General features: G+C 22.4%; 1 protein-coding gene across 1 annotated transcript; it reads right to left on the bottom strand.

The window, feature by feature from the left end:
* Positions 1–15,029: 15,029 nt before the first annotated feature.
* LOC101502878 (uncharacterized) lies at positions 15,030–17,270 on the bottom strand. Its single transcript, XM_027335167.2, has 5 exons — positions 17,046–17,270; positions 16,803–16,893; positions 16,268–16,397; positions 16,014–16,175; positions 15,030–15,313 (listed from the first exon to the last, which is right to left on the bottom strand). The coding sequence occupies exons 1-5, from the start codon at positions 17,246–17,248 to the stop codon at positions 15,198–15,200; spliced, it is 702 nt and encodes a 233-aa protein (XP_027190968.2). The 5' UTR covers positions 17,249–17,270; the 3' UTR covers positions 15,030–15,197.
* Between the last annotated feature and the right edge of the window lie 3,398 nt (positions 17,271–20,668).

The following is a 20,668-nucleotide window of genomic DNA, read 5'->3' as shown; positions in this document are numbered from 1 at the left end:
ATTCAAAATGTCAAATGACTTAATTAAATTTTAAATTTATGTGGGTTACATGTCTCGGAAAAGCTCAGACAACTAAATCTTTAGTTAGTGGATATGCTAAAATTTCTTAGTAGCAAGATTTTCGATTCGAGTATGAAATTCAAGAATTTTTCTTTCTCTAACAAGTGAAAATTTAATATCAAAATGTTTTGAGTGAGAAAAAGTTTGTGTGTTAAGATAAATGTACAAACTAGTGTTGTTGCAATAAATCACATACGACTTAGATATGCTTTTAATAACTTTGAAGTGAGAGCTTAAGTTCTTTAGCCGCGTAGCCTGACAAGTTGCTTCATGACAAACAACAAATTATGCCTCCATGGTAGAGATAGTTGTCAGAGTATGCTTAAAACTATTCTAAGAAATAACTCTTCCATCCCTCGTAAAAGTTAAGTCAAAAATAGACTTTTGGTCGTTAAGACAACCTACAAAATAATAATTAGAATAACTTATAACATGAAGTTGATCAGACTCTTATAGATGAATATATAATTACGGGTGGTAATAGATCGGACCAATGACAAGTGTCTATGGTCTAGCCTACGTCAAACTCATGTCAGGTTAGACTTTTCTTTTAAACAAACAAAGATAAGACTTACAAAAAAGCCTATTTAGTTAAAAATATCAGACTATATAAGTCATATAATAAGTCTTTTAGATCGACCTATTTAAATAAATATAAATAATAACTTTTTTTTACTATAAATATTATATTAATTTTTTATCTTTTTCTTATATATTCAACTTTTAGTAATGTATGCATATTAACATTCTTTAATTTTTAACATATTTAAATATATTATTATAAAATAAAATTTAAACAGGATGTGTATAAATTCATATTCTTCAAAATGTCATGTTAAATATCAAAATAGAACTTAATTTTATTGACATATTAACTTGTTGATCTATTTAAAGATATGTTTGATTACTTATTCCAAAATGCTAAAATGAAATAAGTTTTAAGTAGGCTAACATGTCATATCAGACTTTTATCAAAGTCATACTCATATCTTAAAAGTAAGTATATGACAAGTCACCGATCAGACTTAGTCCTTACATTTTTTGACAAGTTAGCTAAACTTAAGCATTGCAAAGACTAACTCGTGGAGTCTATTTCTATATCCTTACATATAACCATTACTTTATTGCAAATATTGCATGACTTTATTAACGACTTTTCAATAATTAGTAACTTAAACCTAATTTACTTAAGTATCTCCCTAAAGTGTTAAATTTTAATCTTGCAAATTTGATGTAATTAATACAGATTTTAAATGATTATTTAATATTTTTTTGAAATAAGTATATAATACTTTTATTTTATCGGAGAATATCCTCCATTATTTAAAAAAAATTATTATTAAGATGGAAACAGATTTATCGAATAGCAAATTAAATAAATTATCATCCTTTCTTTTCGACAACTCTTCAATTATTTATTTTGAATTAAAATTTAATAATATGTAACATAGATAAGAAACTAAAATTTTGATAAACTCATATATAAACACTCTATTATTTTATGTTACTTATCAGATAAAAAAATGGTGATTAAGGTGATCTTTGTCATGATCAAAGTTTTATCGAAGTTCTAAGGTCAAATATTTATAGTACTTGTTTTAAGGTTGGTTCTGAAAATATATTTATGTTTTCTTTTTTATTTAATCTACTTTTAACTTTAGAGAAAAAGTTGAATGAAACTCAATATTAAATCTCTAACTCTCTATTTGTCTTATATTTCTATTTTTGTCACATCATGAATATTTTTATGTGTCACAACACAATCATTCTCTCATTTTTCTTATCATATATTTCTTTTATGTTACTGATCTTTCTTTTAAATTCATGCACAATTATTCTGATTAATGATAAATAATAATTAACTTCTTCTCTCTCCCTCTCTTCTTATTATGTAATTGTTTATAACATGTTTTCAATAAACATTACTATGCATTTTTCATTATTTTCAATTTATGTCAAAAGTAATATTTTATGTTATCAATCATTCTTTCATGTTAATGCACAATTATTCCATTTAGTAATAATCTGATAAGTCCAATGAACAATATTATTTTAATTTTTAGGTAGACTTTTAACTTTACAGTATTTTTTCACAAATAAATGATTACACTTCATAATATTATTTAAGACAACTATTTCGTTACTTCCATTTTTTTTTCTTTATTGCGATCATTTCAAATACAATAACTTTTGAAATTGAATTTGGTTTTACAATGGAATGTCATCAACATTTTTCATATTTTAAATTTATTTGAATCAGTCATCCATATGCATTATATATGGAGGATGTTGTTATAAGTTTTTTTTCTTCTTTCTATATACATGTTATACGCTAATTTCATTCTCATATTCCAACTTTGTGTGTAACAATTAATCAAATAATATTAACAATATGATCATCTCACTTATACCCATTTAAGTAAATATTCAAGTGTATGAGTGAAATACTTTTTTTTTATATCAATTTGTAATAATATATGTAAGTTTTTCTCATGAGTTCTAAGTATAACAATTATAGTTAACTTTTTAAAGATTTTTTTGTCACATATTTTTGTTTGGAAACTATTACTATTTTTCAATATATTTAAACACACCAAAAACTAAATTAATTCAAATATAATGAAGATTTATATAACTTCAAGTACATGGATTCGTATACATTTCTATACCTCAAAATTTCAAGATATACCATATGATTAAGCTATAAATGTTTACTCATAATAACATCTTTTAAAAGATGAAGCAAGTCATAGCATTTTATACTCATATAATTTTACAAATAATTAATTTATTCCGACTATTTTTAATAAAAATATCAAATGAACTTTACGAATAAGTAAATTAATAATCATAATAAATAATTATATTATAAATATATATTCTATTTGACAAAAATACACAAATTTGTTAAAAATTATTAAAAGTTACTTTCAATTATTAAAATATACAAATTTATTTAAAATTATCATACAATATGAATATATTAAAAATTATTTTAGGTTTAAATTAATATGTATTTGGTCCTTGCAAATATTCTTCTTTTTTATTTTAGTCCCTGTAACTTTTTATTTTATTTATACCCCTACAAAATTATAACAAGTTTTAAAAAAATCATTTATGAATCTTTTTTAATAAAAATTATGACATGACTAATTTTGGATAAAGTGACACATGATGACCGTATAATTGTTGTTGACTAGACTATATTTAATATTTAAAATTTAAATTTATTTTATTAACTCATTTAATTATTTAATTAAAAATTTAAAACTAATTAATTAATAAATTAATTAAATAATAAAAACTCAATATCTTCATTTTCAATCCTAAATATTTTAATAAAAATTAATAATTTTCATCTTTAACTTTAATTTCTTCATCTTCAACCTTAATTATTTCATCTTCAAATCACATATAAAGATATATGTATATATGTTTTTTCCGTTAACTTTAAAAAATAATGGGATATAACTAGTCTCTTTTTCAAAAGGAGACTTCTTTGATGAGAAAAAAAAAAACGTTAAAAAATAATTCTTAAGTCCCGTTGCAAATTTAAGTATTTTTAATAAAATCATATTTACAAATAACAATTTTTAACTAAATAAAATAATAGTTTTTATATAATTTTTAAAATATACTATATTAAGAATTGTTTTTAAATCTGGATTATTAAAATAAAACCCTAATTTTGTATATAAAAAAATATTTTACATTCTCTAACACTAAAAGTCTCTCATTTTAATTTTTCGTTTTCACTTTACTCCGATTGTCACTTTCTCTATCTCATTGACACATTCCCTTTAATTTCAGTGTTTTGACTAATCTTTCTCGATCTCTCATTTGTAATCTCTCTATCGATCTCTCCACCATCTTCTTTAACATATATCCTACTTATCTAAACAAATTTAAAGACAATTTTGCATCAAAAATAAATATTTCATGATCTTCAATTCTTCGCTCTCTCTTATTTTCTCTTTTCTTGTTGTTTTTATATTCTCCAACAAACACTCTCATTTTAATTTTTCTTATTTTACACCGGCTCTCTCTCTCTTTCATTCACACATTTCCTTTAATTTCATTCTAGATCTCTAAAACACTCTCTATCTTCTATTCATTTTGTCTTCAATTCTACTTCAACTCACTCATTTTTTCAACACTCTCATTTAGTCTATCTCTATTAATAACTTTCCTTTACCCTCTTCATTCTCTCTCTCTCTCTTTTCATTTTTATATTGTTCTTCACCATCATTGTGAGATTACCGATTCTTTTTTCTTCAAAGATACATTATTTATTATTAATGTATCTCTTAATAATATTCTAAATAAAATGTGAGAACATTATAATGTATTGTATAAATTATACTATCCAATCTTTATTTTTAGAAAATAATATTCTAGAAAAATTATAAGACTAAGATATCCTTTCTTATCTGACACCTAAAAATTTGAGAATAATTGTGTAAAAAAAATATTTCTATGTTCTCCGATACTTTTCTCCATCTCATTTTATTTTTTCACATTCCCTAAAAATCCTCCCTCTTATTTTAATTTTTCTTAGTTTTTTCTGGTCACTCTCATTTTCTCTCTTACTATTACTATTTACTAAAGTAATATACTACGAAAATAAGAATGTATCAAAATGAAAATTTCTTACATTCTCCAATATTTCGCTCTATTTTACTTTTATTTTTCACGTTCTCCAACAAACACTCTATCTTCTTTTTATTTTTAAATTTATACATTCTCTCTCTTTATTCATATATTCTCATTAATTATGCTTTTTTGACTACACACTATCTCCTATACATATTCTCTCTATTTTTGTTTTTTTCTTCAGCACCCTCATTTAGTCTCTCTCTTTCTCAAAATAAATTATAGTGAAACTTAATTTATCAAAAAAATAAAATAAATTAGCCTCGATCTAAATAGAATAGAACATTAGTAAACCCTCCATAAACACAACACACATGTGTGAGCCACACAACTACATATAATGAATACACTTAAAGACAAAACCAATGTATTTTTCAAGTTGCAAATTCAAACAACCTTACATTAAAACTTCAAATTCCAATAAAATAGCTGAAAAGCTTAAGAAGCAAATCGTTATTAATGTCCAAAAAATAAAACATAAAATAAAGAACAATATAATACGGTCCATCACCGAAAATCAAGTCACACACTTTCAGATGAATTGATCATTGTTAAAATGAGGATGCCATTTAATCTCCATCATTCCCATGCTTTTGTTGTTAGGCTGATCAATCACATTTGTTTCATACTCGTCTGTGGGGAGAGTAGGTGTCAACATTTGCCTTTGCAATGGTAATTCAGTATCTGTAAAAAAATAAACAAGTGAAAATATTTATAAATTAAATTTGTACTTGTATTTAATACTCAATAAATAAATTGTCAAAAATATTGAATAAAATAATAGTGGTTCCTAGACATGTTGATATCCATAAAATAAAATAAAAAAGAGTTAAAATCATTAGATAATGTGTTTACATCATAATGTTAATTTCTTACAAGAAAACAAAAGATAAGTAAAACGGTGCTATTGCTACCTTCTACATCATGTACTATTTTTGTTCTCTTATTTGTAACATTTTCTTTTTTGGGTTCATTTGCAACAATATTAATTGATTGAAGCGAAATGCTAACAAAGTTAATATTGGTCTGTCCCTTATTATAAAGTTATATACTTTTTTGTTATAATCCTTATCATTATTATATTTTGACAGAATTATCATCTTTATAATTATTGATATCATAATAGAGAAAAAGATAATTTAAGCATTTTAAAAGTTAATTAAATAAAAATAATTTTGCAAACTCAATGAATGAAGTATCTAAAATAAATTATATTAAGGAAAAATAAAATCTCAAAACTGGATCTTATAGTTCAAGAGAATTTTTAGCTACATCAATACCAGTTAATTATTGCTGTTTTGTTTAATGTGTATCTATGGATGAGTATTGAGTACTAATTATTGTTCACTTAATTCAATGCATAGTTTTAGATGGTGGAATAATTTCTCATAATGGGACCATTGATGATTGACCGTTTCTTACTATTCGTTGCAATAAATAATAGCAAAAAAAAAAAAAAAAAATCTAAAATTAAAATTTTTTTTTTCACAAAAATGGTAACATATATTCTTACCTTGATTATATGGATTTGAATAATAATTTTCCATTGGATCATAAGAAATTGGCTCCACATTATTATTAATGTTCCAATCAAGCATCTGTTCTTGTGGCTCGTGTTGCATTGCATAGAGTTCATTCAATACATTCGTTTGAGCCATTAGTTCCTCAGTTACAGCTGATCATAAAGGAGATACAAATTAGTGAATAATATGTCTCTCTAAAGTTATAACATGCATGCAATGACATATATAAACAAAAATGTAACAAAAATCACGTGCAACACAATTTAGATTGAGATAGAGCAAGAATTAATAGTGTTTAAATTACCTTCTTTGAGAAACATTTCTTGCTCAACAATGTTGATTCGATGAGTTAATAGCTCTTGTTCCAAAACCAATAAGCGCTTGTGATTAGGTTGCACTTGAAGTTGTGATTTTAGTTCAACTATTTGAGCCTATATAAAAATATGTGTTTGTATGTTAATAAATTCCAAATATTATCTTAGATATGTTTGAAATATGGTCTAGTATAGTCACACTAACACAAATATTTATCACCTCAATTTCTCTAACTTTCATTTCCAAATTGGCCTCATACATCTTTTTCCTCAATCTTGATCTCTTAGAAGCAAGACGTTTCAGCATGAGTCTGCACAAAATATAAAATTATAAGACGAATGATATGTTTATAGATTTAAATCCTCTTAATGATATATATTTTGTATGGAATAAAATATATGTAAAATAATATTTAAAAATTTAATTATTTAATCTAAATTTTAAATCAAATATATCAACGTTTTAAATATCATTTTTGTTTATATTTTATTTTTTATTTGAAATATTGTGTAATTTATAAGTGTAACATGCATGATTTTAATATAAAATGGTTCATGACATCAAAAAAGTGAATTTCTCTATGATTGTAATTAAGATCACATCATCAAAATTTGACAATGATTCTTCACAATATGATTGTTGTGCGACTATAATTACAATTTAAAATCTAGATAATAACATAAAAATTAAACAAAATTACGTACTTTCGAATCTTCTTAGGATCCATGTCTTGGTCACAATTAAGACCCAAATTGACTCTTGATGGTTCTGCTTGATTAAATTTGGAACCAAAATCATCAATATCGGTGGTAGCACCCCAAAGTGCACCATTAGTTGGAGTGTTCACAACCCTCATATGTGCTTGAAATAGTGAATTAGTAGGACTCAAAGAGGGTTTAGATGGATTCATATGTGAGAATGTGGCAGGGATATTTCCTTCCATTTCACCTATTTTCTCAATATAAGTGCTTCCCCTGCATAAAAAAAAAAAAAAAAAAAAGAGGACATGGAGTTAAACATATAATATACATGCACAATGTAATTTATATAAAAAAACCATAAAATATAAAAACTTGAATTTGGGTCCTTGAATGTGAGAAATAGGAATTTACTTACAATGCTTCACAAAATTCCTCACACTCTCTTCATGTGTATTTAAAGTAGCTACAACGTTGTATTTTTTATTTTTTTTTTGCTAAACTTAGTTTTTTGAATGACAGATCAGATATATAAAAATACCAAAATACAAGGAGTACTCTAACACTGAATATCAAAATACTCCACGCCAAAACATTTGATTATACCCAAAATATTCCTTGCTCTCTAATTTTTAATTTTATAAAAATAAATTGTATACAACTATCACTATACATTATGTTTTAGATGATTTAATCTTCAATATTTTATCATAATATTTAATTGGGAAATTTGGTCAATTAAATTTCGTAGGTTTTTATGTTGTGTATTAAGTGTTAAAATGGTTTTGATTTTGAGTACTTGGTTTTTTATTTTGTCATTATGTGAAGTGAACATGGTTTATCTTGTGATAGTTTAATTTTGAAACGGAAATTAAGGAGCGCATGCCCATATCACTAATTATGCTGAGTTGGCTTTCTCCTATGCATAGTTTGCACAAAAATACCTCTAAATTTGATCATTCAAACTAATTTAATATTCAAGTTTGGATTTAATTCTAACCAATTCATTTAAATTCAATAATATTCAATTTGGACAGTGGATTTAACATTTTGAATTCGTAAATTCGTAAATTCAACTTATTGATATGATATATATATTTTTATTTATTTGTTTACTATTGATGTATAGTTAAAATTTAGTTGTTGAGTTATATTTGAAAATTTGTTGTAAATTTAATTGATTTAATTGTTTTGTTGTATTTGTAGATGTATTTTAAGTATTGAATGATATGTTGTGATTTGATTTTATCATTTTGAAATGTTCAAGTATTTAAATTTAATTATATATTTTTTAAATAAATCTTACATGCACTTTTAATCCTCTTATTTTGTTTAAAATTAACTTTTAGTTATCGTATTTCTAAATTCGGATTTTTGATCCCTATTTTACAACTATTGAGATTTGATTGGTCCCCTATATTTTTCATGATGTAGTATGTTCAGTAACGAAATGACAATGATGTGACACAATTGAATTAGATAAAATAAAATTGTATTCAACGTTCTTCTAATTTTATTCGTAAATCTTTGTTTATATTGTTATTAACAAATGCATTTGTGAAACTTTGGCGAAAAAGTAAGAACATGAATATTGATTAATGACATAGATTCAAGGTTATTTAATTTGGTTGTATCACATATCTGTCACGTTATAATTGACCATACAATATCATAAAAAATGGAAGAGATCAAAAAAATTCTACAAGTTGTAAAATAGAGACCAAAAACTCGATTTTAAAAATAGAAAGAGTCTTAATTTTAAATAAAATTAGAGGATTAAAAGTGCATATAAACCTTTTTTTTTTATTATCCACAAAGCCAATCCATTAATAATCTAATTGGTTTAATTTAAATTTAATGTAAAAATCACGGATTAAAAACTCAATTCAGTGCAAATAAAATTAATCAAGTCATATATTAAATTTTGCCAAAAACGACCTAACTCAGTCCATGTAGAAGTCTTCTAACACTTTTGTACCTAATGTTTGGCCAGGTGAGGAGAAATCTTAATAAATTAGTACAACCAATTTTATCAAACAGTATTCCTGAAATTATTTACATTTTTTAATTTTATTGAACTGTGTGTTTGTTCAAATTTTAACTAGTGGTTTAATTAATGAACTATTTGAAGGTCAGTTATCATGAATTAATGTGATTCAACAGTTTTTATAAATAGATTTTGTAACGATAAAATTCAAATTTACCATTTAAAGATTGAGAATTATAGTATTAAAATAAAAAGTTAAATATATTTTTAGTTACTATAAAATATTAATATTTTAATTTTAGTTTCTATAATATAAAAATATAATTTTTAGTTCCTACAAAATTATTATACATGGAGTTTTAGCTACACCAAAAGGTTCATCTAAAAGAAAATAGTTCAAAATTTAATTTTTAAGTCTATATTTTATTTGTTACTTTTATCTTGAGTTTTTACATTTGAAAAATTTAAATTTAATTCATCATAAATAAATAAAAAAATTAATTTTTTATGGAGGGACTTTCTAAAATACTAAATATACTAGCTAAAAATTATTCAAATTATACATGTTTTGTTTAAGCCTGAACTAAAATTGTTTGTTATGTAATTTTATAGAGACTAAAAATTATATTTTAATTTTTTCACATACTAAAATTAAAAGATAAGTTTTTTATAGGAACTAAAAATATATTTAAACTTAAAATAAATTGCGGTTGCAATATGCTTCAAAAATCTCTAAAATTATTATATTGAGGTGGAATTGTTATTGAACGCCCCAATTTCCTTAATTTTTTTTTAAAAGAGGAACCATAATTTCTTTTTTTTATCTCCTCTATTTCTTTTAACTGTCTCATTTGAATTGTGCATAATTCATAAGAAAATTATTAGATGTGTTGATTTTAAGAATAAAATAAATTTTATTTATACAAATATCTTTATTAATTGGAATTAGTGGATAAGCTTTATGAGTTGAGATGTAATCAATAAATGTATATATATTAGTGGAAAAAAAGTAATTATTATTGGGTTGATATTGTAAAATTAAAAATAATTTGAGATAAAGAAAAATTTGGCAAATAAAATATTAAAATGAGATAGAGAGAGTAAATATAACACCTATTTCTTTTAATTTTATTTATTTTTTTAATTTTTTCTCGTTGGATAAAAAATTTATATCATATAGTTTATGTATCTAAAGTTTTACACAAATTTAAATCATTTAACATATTGTTAAGATTTATAAAAATTACAGGTATTCAATAAAAATATATAAGATATTGATTTTGATATATTTCAATAATATATGAAATGATTCATATTTGTATAAAATTTTACATGTAATTGATATGACATAATCTTTGAATTCAGATCCAAAAAATTTAAATAAAAATGATAATATAAAGAAAAATAAAAATTATTAAAAGAGGTTACGGAAATTTAAATTGAAAGATTTCAAATCCGTGCAGTGTATTTTAAATGTAAAATGTCATGCAGCGTGCCACATAGACAAAACTGGGCAAAAATGTTACATTTTACTAAATTAATTCTTTTAATATTAATAATTTTTAAAATAATTCTATTGGGGTCATAGGAAACTGGTTCAAAGAATCGAAATTTAATTTGGCGTTGCCTTCATAAAAGTCTAACAGTTTTTTCTGACAATTAATTTAATATACTTATTATTGGAATTTATTGTTTTTGCAACCAATTATTCTTTTTAAGAAAGTAATATTTGCCTCTAAAAAAAAGAAAGTAATATGATAATAGTATTATAGGTCGAAATATAATTTTGGTGTTTTGTTTGTTTGCTTAATATTCATTTTGAATCTTGATTTTTTATAGTTTATATTAATTTTTAATATTTTATAAGTGGTGTATTTTATTTATTTTCATCACAATTTTTTAAAATAATTATATAATTATTGTTCTAAACTATTGAAATCAAATCTTGAATCAATTGAAAAGTTAAGTGTGTAATCTTAATAAAAATAAAATGAAAATACAATAAGTTCTAATAAATATCATTAAGTACAAGTTCATTATTGTGTTAAAGTGATGTTTTTTAAAAAGAATATTGTACTAGATATATATCGACAATTGTCGAAAGATATTTATAACATTTGTTATAATTATAACAAAAATTAAAATACACCATTTATAAAAAATAAAAATTTAAAATAAATTAATATAAAAATAAATGACCAAAACAAATATTAGATAAAAAATAAAGAATAAAAATTATATTTTAGGCTAATATTTATTATATTATAAAACTTATATATCCATTTTGATAATACACATTTAAAGTACTTTAAAATAGAGTGAATTAACCTCATTTTAATCCATGAAAAAAACTGAGACTCAATTCGATTTCTAACTAAAAAAATAATTCACGAAAATATAAAATCTAGAAAACTTAGTCCTTATCTAAATCACCACAAAAATTGAACAGTTAAATCCTAACAATAATAATTAAAAAGAAATAATTTAATTCTTACAACATAATAATCTTTAAATAATTTATTCTTCAACATATCATCCACTTTTTCCTTTTTCTTCTTTAACATTTAAATTAAGTCATTTTATGGAAAAAAAGATTTTAATTTAATATAAACATTAATTGATAACTCTAAAAAAGATCGATATTATATTCACAAAATTTAGAGGATCCACAATAAAAAAAAAAACATATCCAGGAAATTAACTTAAACCTTGGAAATTTTAAAAAGATTCACAATACTTGGCAATTTTTATAAATATTAATTACATATTAAAAAAAATGATAAGTGATGTTTTTTAAAAAGAATATTGTACTAGATATATATCGACAATTGTCGAAAGATATTTATAACATTTGTTATAATTATAACAAAAATTAAAATACACCATTTATAAAAAATAAAAATTTAAAATAAATTAATATAAAAATAAATGACCAAAACAAATCTTAGATAAAAAATAAAGAATAAAAATTATATTTTAGGCTAATATTTATTATATTATAAAACTTATATATCCATTTTGATAATACACATTTAAAGTACTTTAAAATAGAGTGAATTAACCTCATTTTAATCCATGAAAAAAACTGAGACTCAATTCGATTTCTAACTAAAAAAATAATTCACGAAAATATAAAATCTAGAAAACTTAGTCCTTATCTAAATCACCACAAAAATTGAACAGTTAAATCCTAACAATAATAATTAAAAAGAAATAATTTAATTCTTACAACATAATAATCTTTAAATAATTTATTCTTCAACATATCATCCACTTTTTCCTTTTTCTTCTTTAACATTTAAATTAAGTCATTTTATGGAAAAAAAGATTTTAATTTAATATAAACATTAATTGATAACTCTAAAAAAGATCGATATTATATTCACAAAATTTAGAGGATCCACAATAAAAAAAAAAACATATCCAGGAAATTAACTTAAACCTTGGAAATTTTAAAAAGATTCACAATACTTGGCAATTTTTATAAATATTAATTACATATTAAAAAAAATGATACCAACTACCTAAAACACAATACATGTTATTTAGTTCATAATTAAAAATTAAAATGTAGATGATGTTTGTTTGATTGATAAGAAGAAAAATATTCAAATTGATAAATTTATTTAAGAATAAATTATTTAAAGATATTTTTTTAGAGATTAAATTATCTTTTTTTAATTCTTGTTAACAACTAAATTATCATTTTTTAATTATTGAGAAAGACTAAAAAGATTAAAAGTAGCTTTTATTTTTTAATGGACCAAATTCATTTTTATATATTTTTTTCATAGACTAAAATAAATTTTTATCTCTATATAATTAAAGAAACAATTTTTATTTTTTTAAACGTGTGTTTTGAATTTCGTAAAAACAAATGTCTACAAAAGATTCAAATATGAATCACCTCGTAAAAAACACATCTCCTATCCAACCATCCAACATAAAAAGAAAACAATACAAAAAATCCAACATTGCCCTCTTCAAATCTTACGACGAGCATTCAATTGTGCCCTCAATTGTCATTTCAAACAATTTATTTGGACAAAATATTTACACACATTTTTTTGTTGATGAAAAGTATTTACATATTGAACAATTTAAGAAAACAAACACTCATGATTTCTATGCGCCCGTGTTTTTGTAACCATTAGTTTTGTTCACTTTTTGGTTTTTATGATTTCTAAAACAACCCAAAATCACACTTTCCAATCACCCATTCTCTAAACAACATTTCCATCTAATCACTCACTTCCTCAATTACTTCACTCTTTTCAAATTGCAAAAAAGTAAAAAAAAAAAAAAAACCCAACAAAGAATACAAAAAGTGAAAGAAATAAAAAACTTTTTCCCCCTTTTTCTCCATATGCGACCACAACAAGTCAAGTTAGCATAGCATCTTTCCTTTTTTTTAGCAGCCAAAGGATACGTGAGCCCAAAAAAAAAAAACAGCAAACTTCTTCATTATCTTCAATTTTTGGTTACCTTCATTAATATACAAGTAAACATTTTGTATCCTTTACGATATATATATAATTAATTAATTAATTATTTAAGTTTAATATATTTTTATATTTTTTTGAATAAAAATGTAAATAATTATAATATACTAACTAATTAATTATAAAAACTATATGTAGGACAAATGATTCTCACTAAAAATTTAATTAAATTTAGTGTTTTAATATCATTCATAAAAAAATGAGAACACATTGTTTTTAAGCTAAAAATATTTATTAAGGCAAAGGTAAACACAAAAGCTGAAGAGACCTAAACTAGGAAAAAGATTTAAGAAAAATTTCATGAATTATAAAATAAAGTTTCAAAATGTATATGACCTTACAATTCAATGCACTTCTTTTCTTATAATTGTACTATTTAATAAATAATATTTTATATTACTTTCAATGTAATATCTTCTATTATACATTTATGATATTGATAATGCACCAATATTTTACAAGAATAATTTGATAAAAATAGTATTTTATCTTTTATTTATATATATTTATTTTAATATATGTAAAATAATCATATAACTTAATTATTATACGGTAGAGGGAGTATTATTTTGGTTATTTTATTGCTACTTTTGCATTTGAAAAATTTAATTTAATACAATGAATTGCATAATTTATATTAAGTTTAATGTATTATATAGTTAAATCTTATTTAATATAAAAAATATTTAGAATAATTTAATTACTCATGTGGTGGTTTTAAAAAAATTGAAAATTGTTTATCAAGTAGTGTCAGGAAATTTTATAAAATTATTGCATTACTTATTATTATTTTAGTATTTTATTAATTTATAAAATTGTATAATACTAGTACAAGTTAATTTGAAAAATGTAATATTTCACAAGAATAATTTAATCATTTTATTATGATGTGTACCAAACATATGATAAAATAAAATAATATTATCTATTTATTATTATGTGTGAAATAAATATGTATATGATAAGATAAATATTTATGATATCTCTATCTTATCTATCTTTAGTACAATTCTATATCTTATATTTATCTTATTATTATTATTATTATTATTATTATTATTATTATTATTATTATTATTATTATTATTATTATTATTATTATTATTATTATTATTATTATTATTATCAAATGAACCCTTAGGCTATTTCGTGTACCACAAGACAAGTCAAGTACATCCACAAAAGAAATAAATAGAAAAAACTATCTTATGTGAATGAAAAAAAAGCCTATGTAAAAATAATTCACCACCGAATTAAACATAAAAATATATTCATTCAAACAAGACCATTAATTATGAATCCACCATTATATATGTTGCTGTAACCACATAAATGTATATTTCAAGCAATCTAGATATCTCAGAAAATATATACTCGAAATGTTTAGAGCATGCATTGTCTAAAAACAAAATATAAAGCAAGCATAAATATATGAGACAACCCCATCACCATTGTTAATTCATTGAAACTTCTTAGGATCTTCATAATTGATATTCATCAAATCCATGCTGCTGGGAAGATCACCCAGTTCTGTTTCACGCTTATCCGCCACAGTCGGTGTCCACATTTGGCTATCTATATCAATAATAAGAAACCAAGTAAGGATATATATATGCATAAAATTTTCATAATTGAATTTGTCTAATATGAACTTTTTATTATTATTATTGTTAATTAAATTTTATAATAATAATAATAATAAATAGGAAATATAACGCTTTAGAGAATTTATATGATGTATTCGACAATTCAATATGTTTTGGTACATTTAGTCTTTAAATTAATACATAATGAGTTTTAAATTTTTTTTCTATCATTTAAAAAATTATAATAACTAAATATTGTTTACCATAAGTGTAGCGAAATACAATTTATTTTATTTCAATTAGTCAGAATAGTGAATATTTTTTATAATAAAATGTAATAACTTAATTAATATCATATTTATAAACAATAAAATAATATTTCTTTTTTCTTATTAAATGATGTTTTCTAAATTATAAAAATCCAGAAATAGCTCTTTGATTTATAAAATAATTGTTAATTTGTTGATTTAGAAAAAAATATATCAAAACACTTTGATTTCTGAATATATAGTAGAAACTCATAATACTTTATTAAAATTTATCAAAAATAACGATGTAAACGTTTACACCTGATTATTAGACAACGCTATGGAATCAATATCAATGGTTAATTTGCTAGGAATGATTGGATTAATAATAAACAATTTGTAAAATTAATTTTTGACACATAGTAACATGTTCTTACGTACCTTGACCATATGGATTTGAAGAATAATTTGAGAATAATGGATCATTGGACATTGGCTGCACATTAGTGTTATTCCAATTAAGCATTAGTTCTCGTTGTTCTTGTAGCTTGTTATATTCTTCCCTCAGTTTCTTCACTTCAATTGTGTTTTCTTCAATTTCAGCTGGAATTGAAAATATATATAAACATTACACTGTTGCAAAAATCACACACGTGCAACATAATGAAATAAACAAGAATAACGTTAATTATTACCGTTTTTAAGAAGTGCTTCTTTCTGAAGAATGTTCAATCGATGTGTCAATGTCTCATTTTCCAACAACAAAGAGTGCTTTTCATCTTTTAATAACGCAAGTTGTGGTCGAAGATCCTCAGCTATTTGACCCTGCATATATTTATGTATGTGTATGATAATTAATGTCAAATATTATCTTAGATTTTTTTTACTGAAAAATATTATTTTAGATACTCTCACTGTTTCATATTAAATATTTCATTATATTCGTTTGTTTCATATTATATGTATATATTTATATTATTAATGAAGTATATTAATTACTTTTTTTTATTAATATATTTTTATTTATTTATTGTATTTTAACTCATATAAATAAAAATATTTTCGTAAATCAAATTTATTTATTTTATTTAAATAATACAATTGATTCTTTTATTAAATTGTGCACGACCAAAAGAGACATTTATAGTAAAACGACTCTTTAAGAAACACAAACATTAAATTATCATTATACCAAAAAAAAAATTACAAAAATATAACAACATTAATTACCTCAAATTCTTTGGCTTTCATTTCCAAATCTTTTACATACAACACTTTCCTCAATCTTGACCTCTGAGCAGAGTCTCGATTAGCCATGATACTACAAAAAAGTTTACATTAAGAGAGATGTAAAACACCAATGAATTTTATTTTGTTTTAAAATTGAGACTATATCAACAACTTTTTGACAACAATTATCTCTAATATCATACATTGTATTGTAATTTAAAACCTTATGAGAATCAAACGTACCGTCTGATCTTCTTAGGATCCACGTTTCGGTCATAATTAAGACCCAAATTGGTTTTTGCTCCATTAGATTTGTCAATGGTAGCATTAATCCAAGGTGCACCATTAGTTGGAGGATTCTCCACCATGTGTGCTTGAAATGATGAACTAAAATTCAAAGGTGGTTTTGCTGAATTCATCTGAAAGATGTTTCCTTGGCCTTCCATATCACTGTTGTTCTGTATTTGTGTTACTCTGCATAAGAATGGCATGAATTAAGAGCATAGTAAAATTTATGCAAAAACAAATAAAATAAAATAAAATAGACTTAGATATTTGGATTGTATGTAAGAGAAATTCTACTCACTCAAACTGCTTCACAATATTCAACCTACACTCTCTTCTCTCATATATAAGGAGTGCAAGATATTGGATTTATCTACTACACTTAATTTTTTACCCAACATATCCATCCCTTTACTCTTTTTATTTAAGGAAATATATATTAATATATTTTGTTCCTTTACCTTTTTCTCTTTTGTTTTTGTTTTTCTTTTTTCTTTCTTATTTTCCTTTTTTTACATCAATAATTTTTTTTCTTGCCTAAAAAAATATTTTTATATTTAAGACTAACCACTAGCTTGATTTTATAAGGGCCGTTGTTACGACTTTTTATTAAAAATAATTTAAAAATATTTCATCTTTATATGATAACTTTTTAAAAAAAGATTTAAAAAAACAATTAAATTTAAAATGAAAAGTTAATTTAAAGAGTTCCTCATAAAAATAATTTTAAATATTTCTTCTTTTTGTTATATTTTTTTTTTAATAATAAAACTTCAAAAATACTTAAAATTAGAAACTATTTTTTGAATAGTTTCTTATAAAAAATATTTTTGAGATATATCATTTGTATAAATATGTTAAATTTATTATCTTAAAATTTATAATAATAAATATCTAAGTTATTAAATGTTAAAATTATTTATTTAATTTATAATAAATGAGTTTGAAATAATTTTCAATACTTCTGAGTAAATTCTCATTAAGTTATTTTTAAAAATATAAAAATAAGATATTATTTACTCTATAACATATATACCCAAAATCTCATTTTAATTAAGACTTTCTTGTTATTGCTAACTTAATATATAAGATCTCAATTCTTTTGAAACTTTTTTTTTGTTTTGTTCATGAAACCCATTTAATTTTGTTTATTGATTTAATAAATAATCACGCAAAATCATCGTAAAATTAGGCTAAATAGCACACGCGGTCAATTAACTTAATTTCAGCTAACATTTTATCCATTTATCTTTTTCCTCCCGATTTTGTCCTTTATTTTAATTTTAAGTGACAATATTATATTTTATGTTTTAAAATGTCAACAACGTTATTTTTTTTTTACAAAAATTCATCAAAATTTTCAGATAAAACCCATAAAATTAATTATCATCGTCAATATAAGGTAAATTTCATCAAATACATAACTCAAATATTCAAATAAACTCATATTTTTACCTCCAACAACATGAAATTTATCAAATAAAGAATAAAAATATGAGTTTATTTAAAAATTTAAGTTATCCATTTGATGAAATTTGCATTATATTGAAGATGATAATTAATTTTTTGGGTTTTGTTTAAAAATTTTAATGAATTTTTTGAATTTTTGTAAAAAAAAAGGATAATATTGTTGACATTTTAAAACATAAAAGATTAAATTATTACTTAAAATTAAAAAAAATTAAAAAAATTAAAAAAATAAAAGATTAAAACATTAACTGAAATTAACCGCATGTGCTATTTAGGCATAAAATTATTTAACAATAAGTCAATAATAAACCAATCCAAATTCACCAACGCAACAACGAATTATCAACTAACTACTTTTATTTAAAAGTTGTCATACATGATGTGGCAAATTGTCAGTATCTCTATTAATATATTTTTAATCTTAATATATATATATATATATATATATATAATTTAAAATATATTAATTTAAATTTTCAATAATGTATGCTATTTAATATCTTTACTTATTATAGTTCATATAAAATATATCATATTATTGAATTTTACATAAATGATATATAAAAAAATTATGATAATAAAGTTTATTTAAAATAATCTTAGCAAAGATAACTAATTTTATATTTATTAATTGTCGTTGGAGATGAAAATATGAATTTATTTGAAGATTTGAGCTATGATTTTGATGAAAATATAAGTTTTATTGAAGATGATTATTAATTTTCTGAATTTGAGTTGAAGATGATTATTAATTTTCTGAATTTGAGTTGAAGATAATGATGAATTTTCTTGATTTATGTAAAAAAATATAATATTATTGATATTTTAAGACATAAATGATCAAATCGTTATTTTAAATTAAATAAAAGATTAAATAAAAAATAAAAAACTAAATTATTACTTATGATTAATTAAAATACCGCGTGATGTATTTCACAATAAAAATACTAGTGCATTTTAAAAAAATGTCCTTCAATGGACTTGTTCCTTGAGAATAAAATGATTATTGAAAAAACAGTAGTTTAATGATATTTTAAGATAAACATATTTTAATAGAGTGAAAGTAAGTTTTTTGATTTTATTGTTTATAATCGAGAAAGACTTTTTACATGCATTTGCTCTTTATGGAATCATTTCAAACTTCGTTGTTCCCACCGCAAAATTGCCTTCTGAAATAGGATCTTTGATGCAAATTGTTATGAAACAGTAAAAAAAAACACCTAAGACAAATAATGTAGACATTAAAGATGAACGCACAAAGTGTATTGCATAAATCCTCGTTCATCGATCGTTGCTATGGCCGATCTCATCACTATGATCAAATATTGAAAACCAATAGCAACGTTTCAAGAATATTTTCTAGGTAGGAAAATCACAGCCCTTCACTTGAACACCCTTTTCTCTTATTGATGTATTAAGTTGGTGTTTTATTCGTCTTAGAATAATTTATTAGATATTATTTTATCTTTTAATGGTTAAGTTGATTTTTCATTTTCCTTTTATATTTTTGTCAAGTTTTACTTAATCTTTTAAGAATTAAGTAAAAAATTTGTCCATCTTCTAAATAATTATTAAGTTTTATATAACTTTTTAACTATTAAATCGGTTTGTTTATCTTTTTCAAATACTTGTTATCTGATTTTAGTTTTTAATTGTTAAGTTTGTTTTTTGTTAGTATTTCAAGTACTTGTTAGGTATTTTGTTGATGTTCAAATATTTTATGGTTTTAAGTTTTAACAACATTGTTGTAGTTATTAGATTTTTTTGACTTAAATAGGAAATAATGATAAACTAGAATATAACTTGCGCGCTGCGTGGATGTAATTTATTAAATTTTATTTAAATGTAAATTTAAAAAAAAAATTGATGGTGATATTTATAACATATGTATGTATCAATCTGATTAGAAAAAAGTTACAATATTTATAAGTTTATTAGATTATAAGAATAGTGGTTGTATAATTAAAATAATAAATAAAAGAAAAACAATTGAAAAATTTGTAATAAAATGAGTGATTTGTTGGTGGTTTCATGTCTCACTTCCACTTAAACTTATGAAAATTAATTCTTAATTATAGGTGTTATGCCACATGTTTCTTTCAAATCTATTT

Source organism: Cicer arietinum, chromosome 5, assembly GCF_000331145.2.
Source record: "Cicer arietinum cultivar CDC Frontier isolate Library 1 chromosome 5, Cicar.CDCFrontier_v2.0, whole genome shotgun sequence".
NCBI lineage: Eukaryota > Viridiplantae > Streptophyta > Magnoliopsida > Fabales > Fabaceae > Cicer > Cicer arietinum.
The sequence above is the reverse complement of the archived record's forward strand: the minus strand, read 5'-3'. Positions and strand labels throughout refer to the sequence as shown.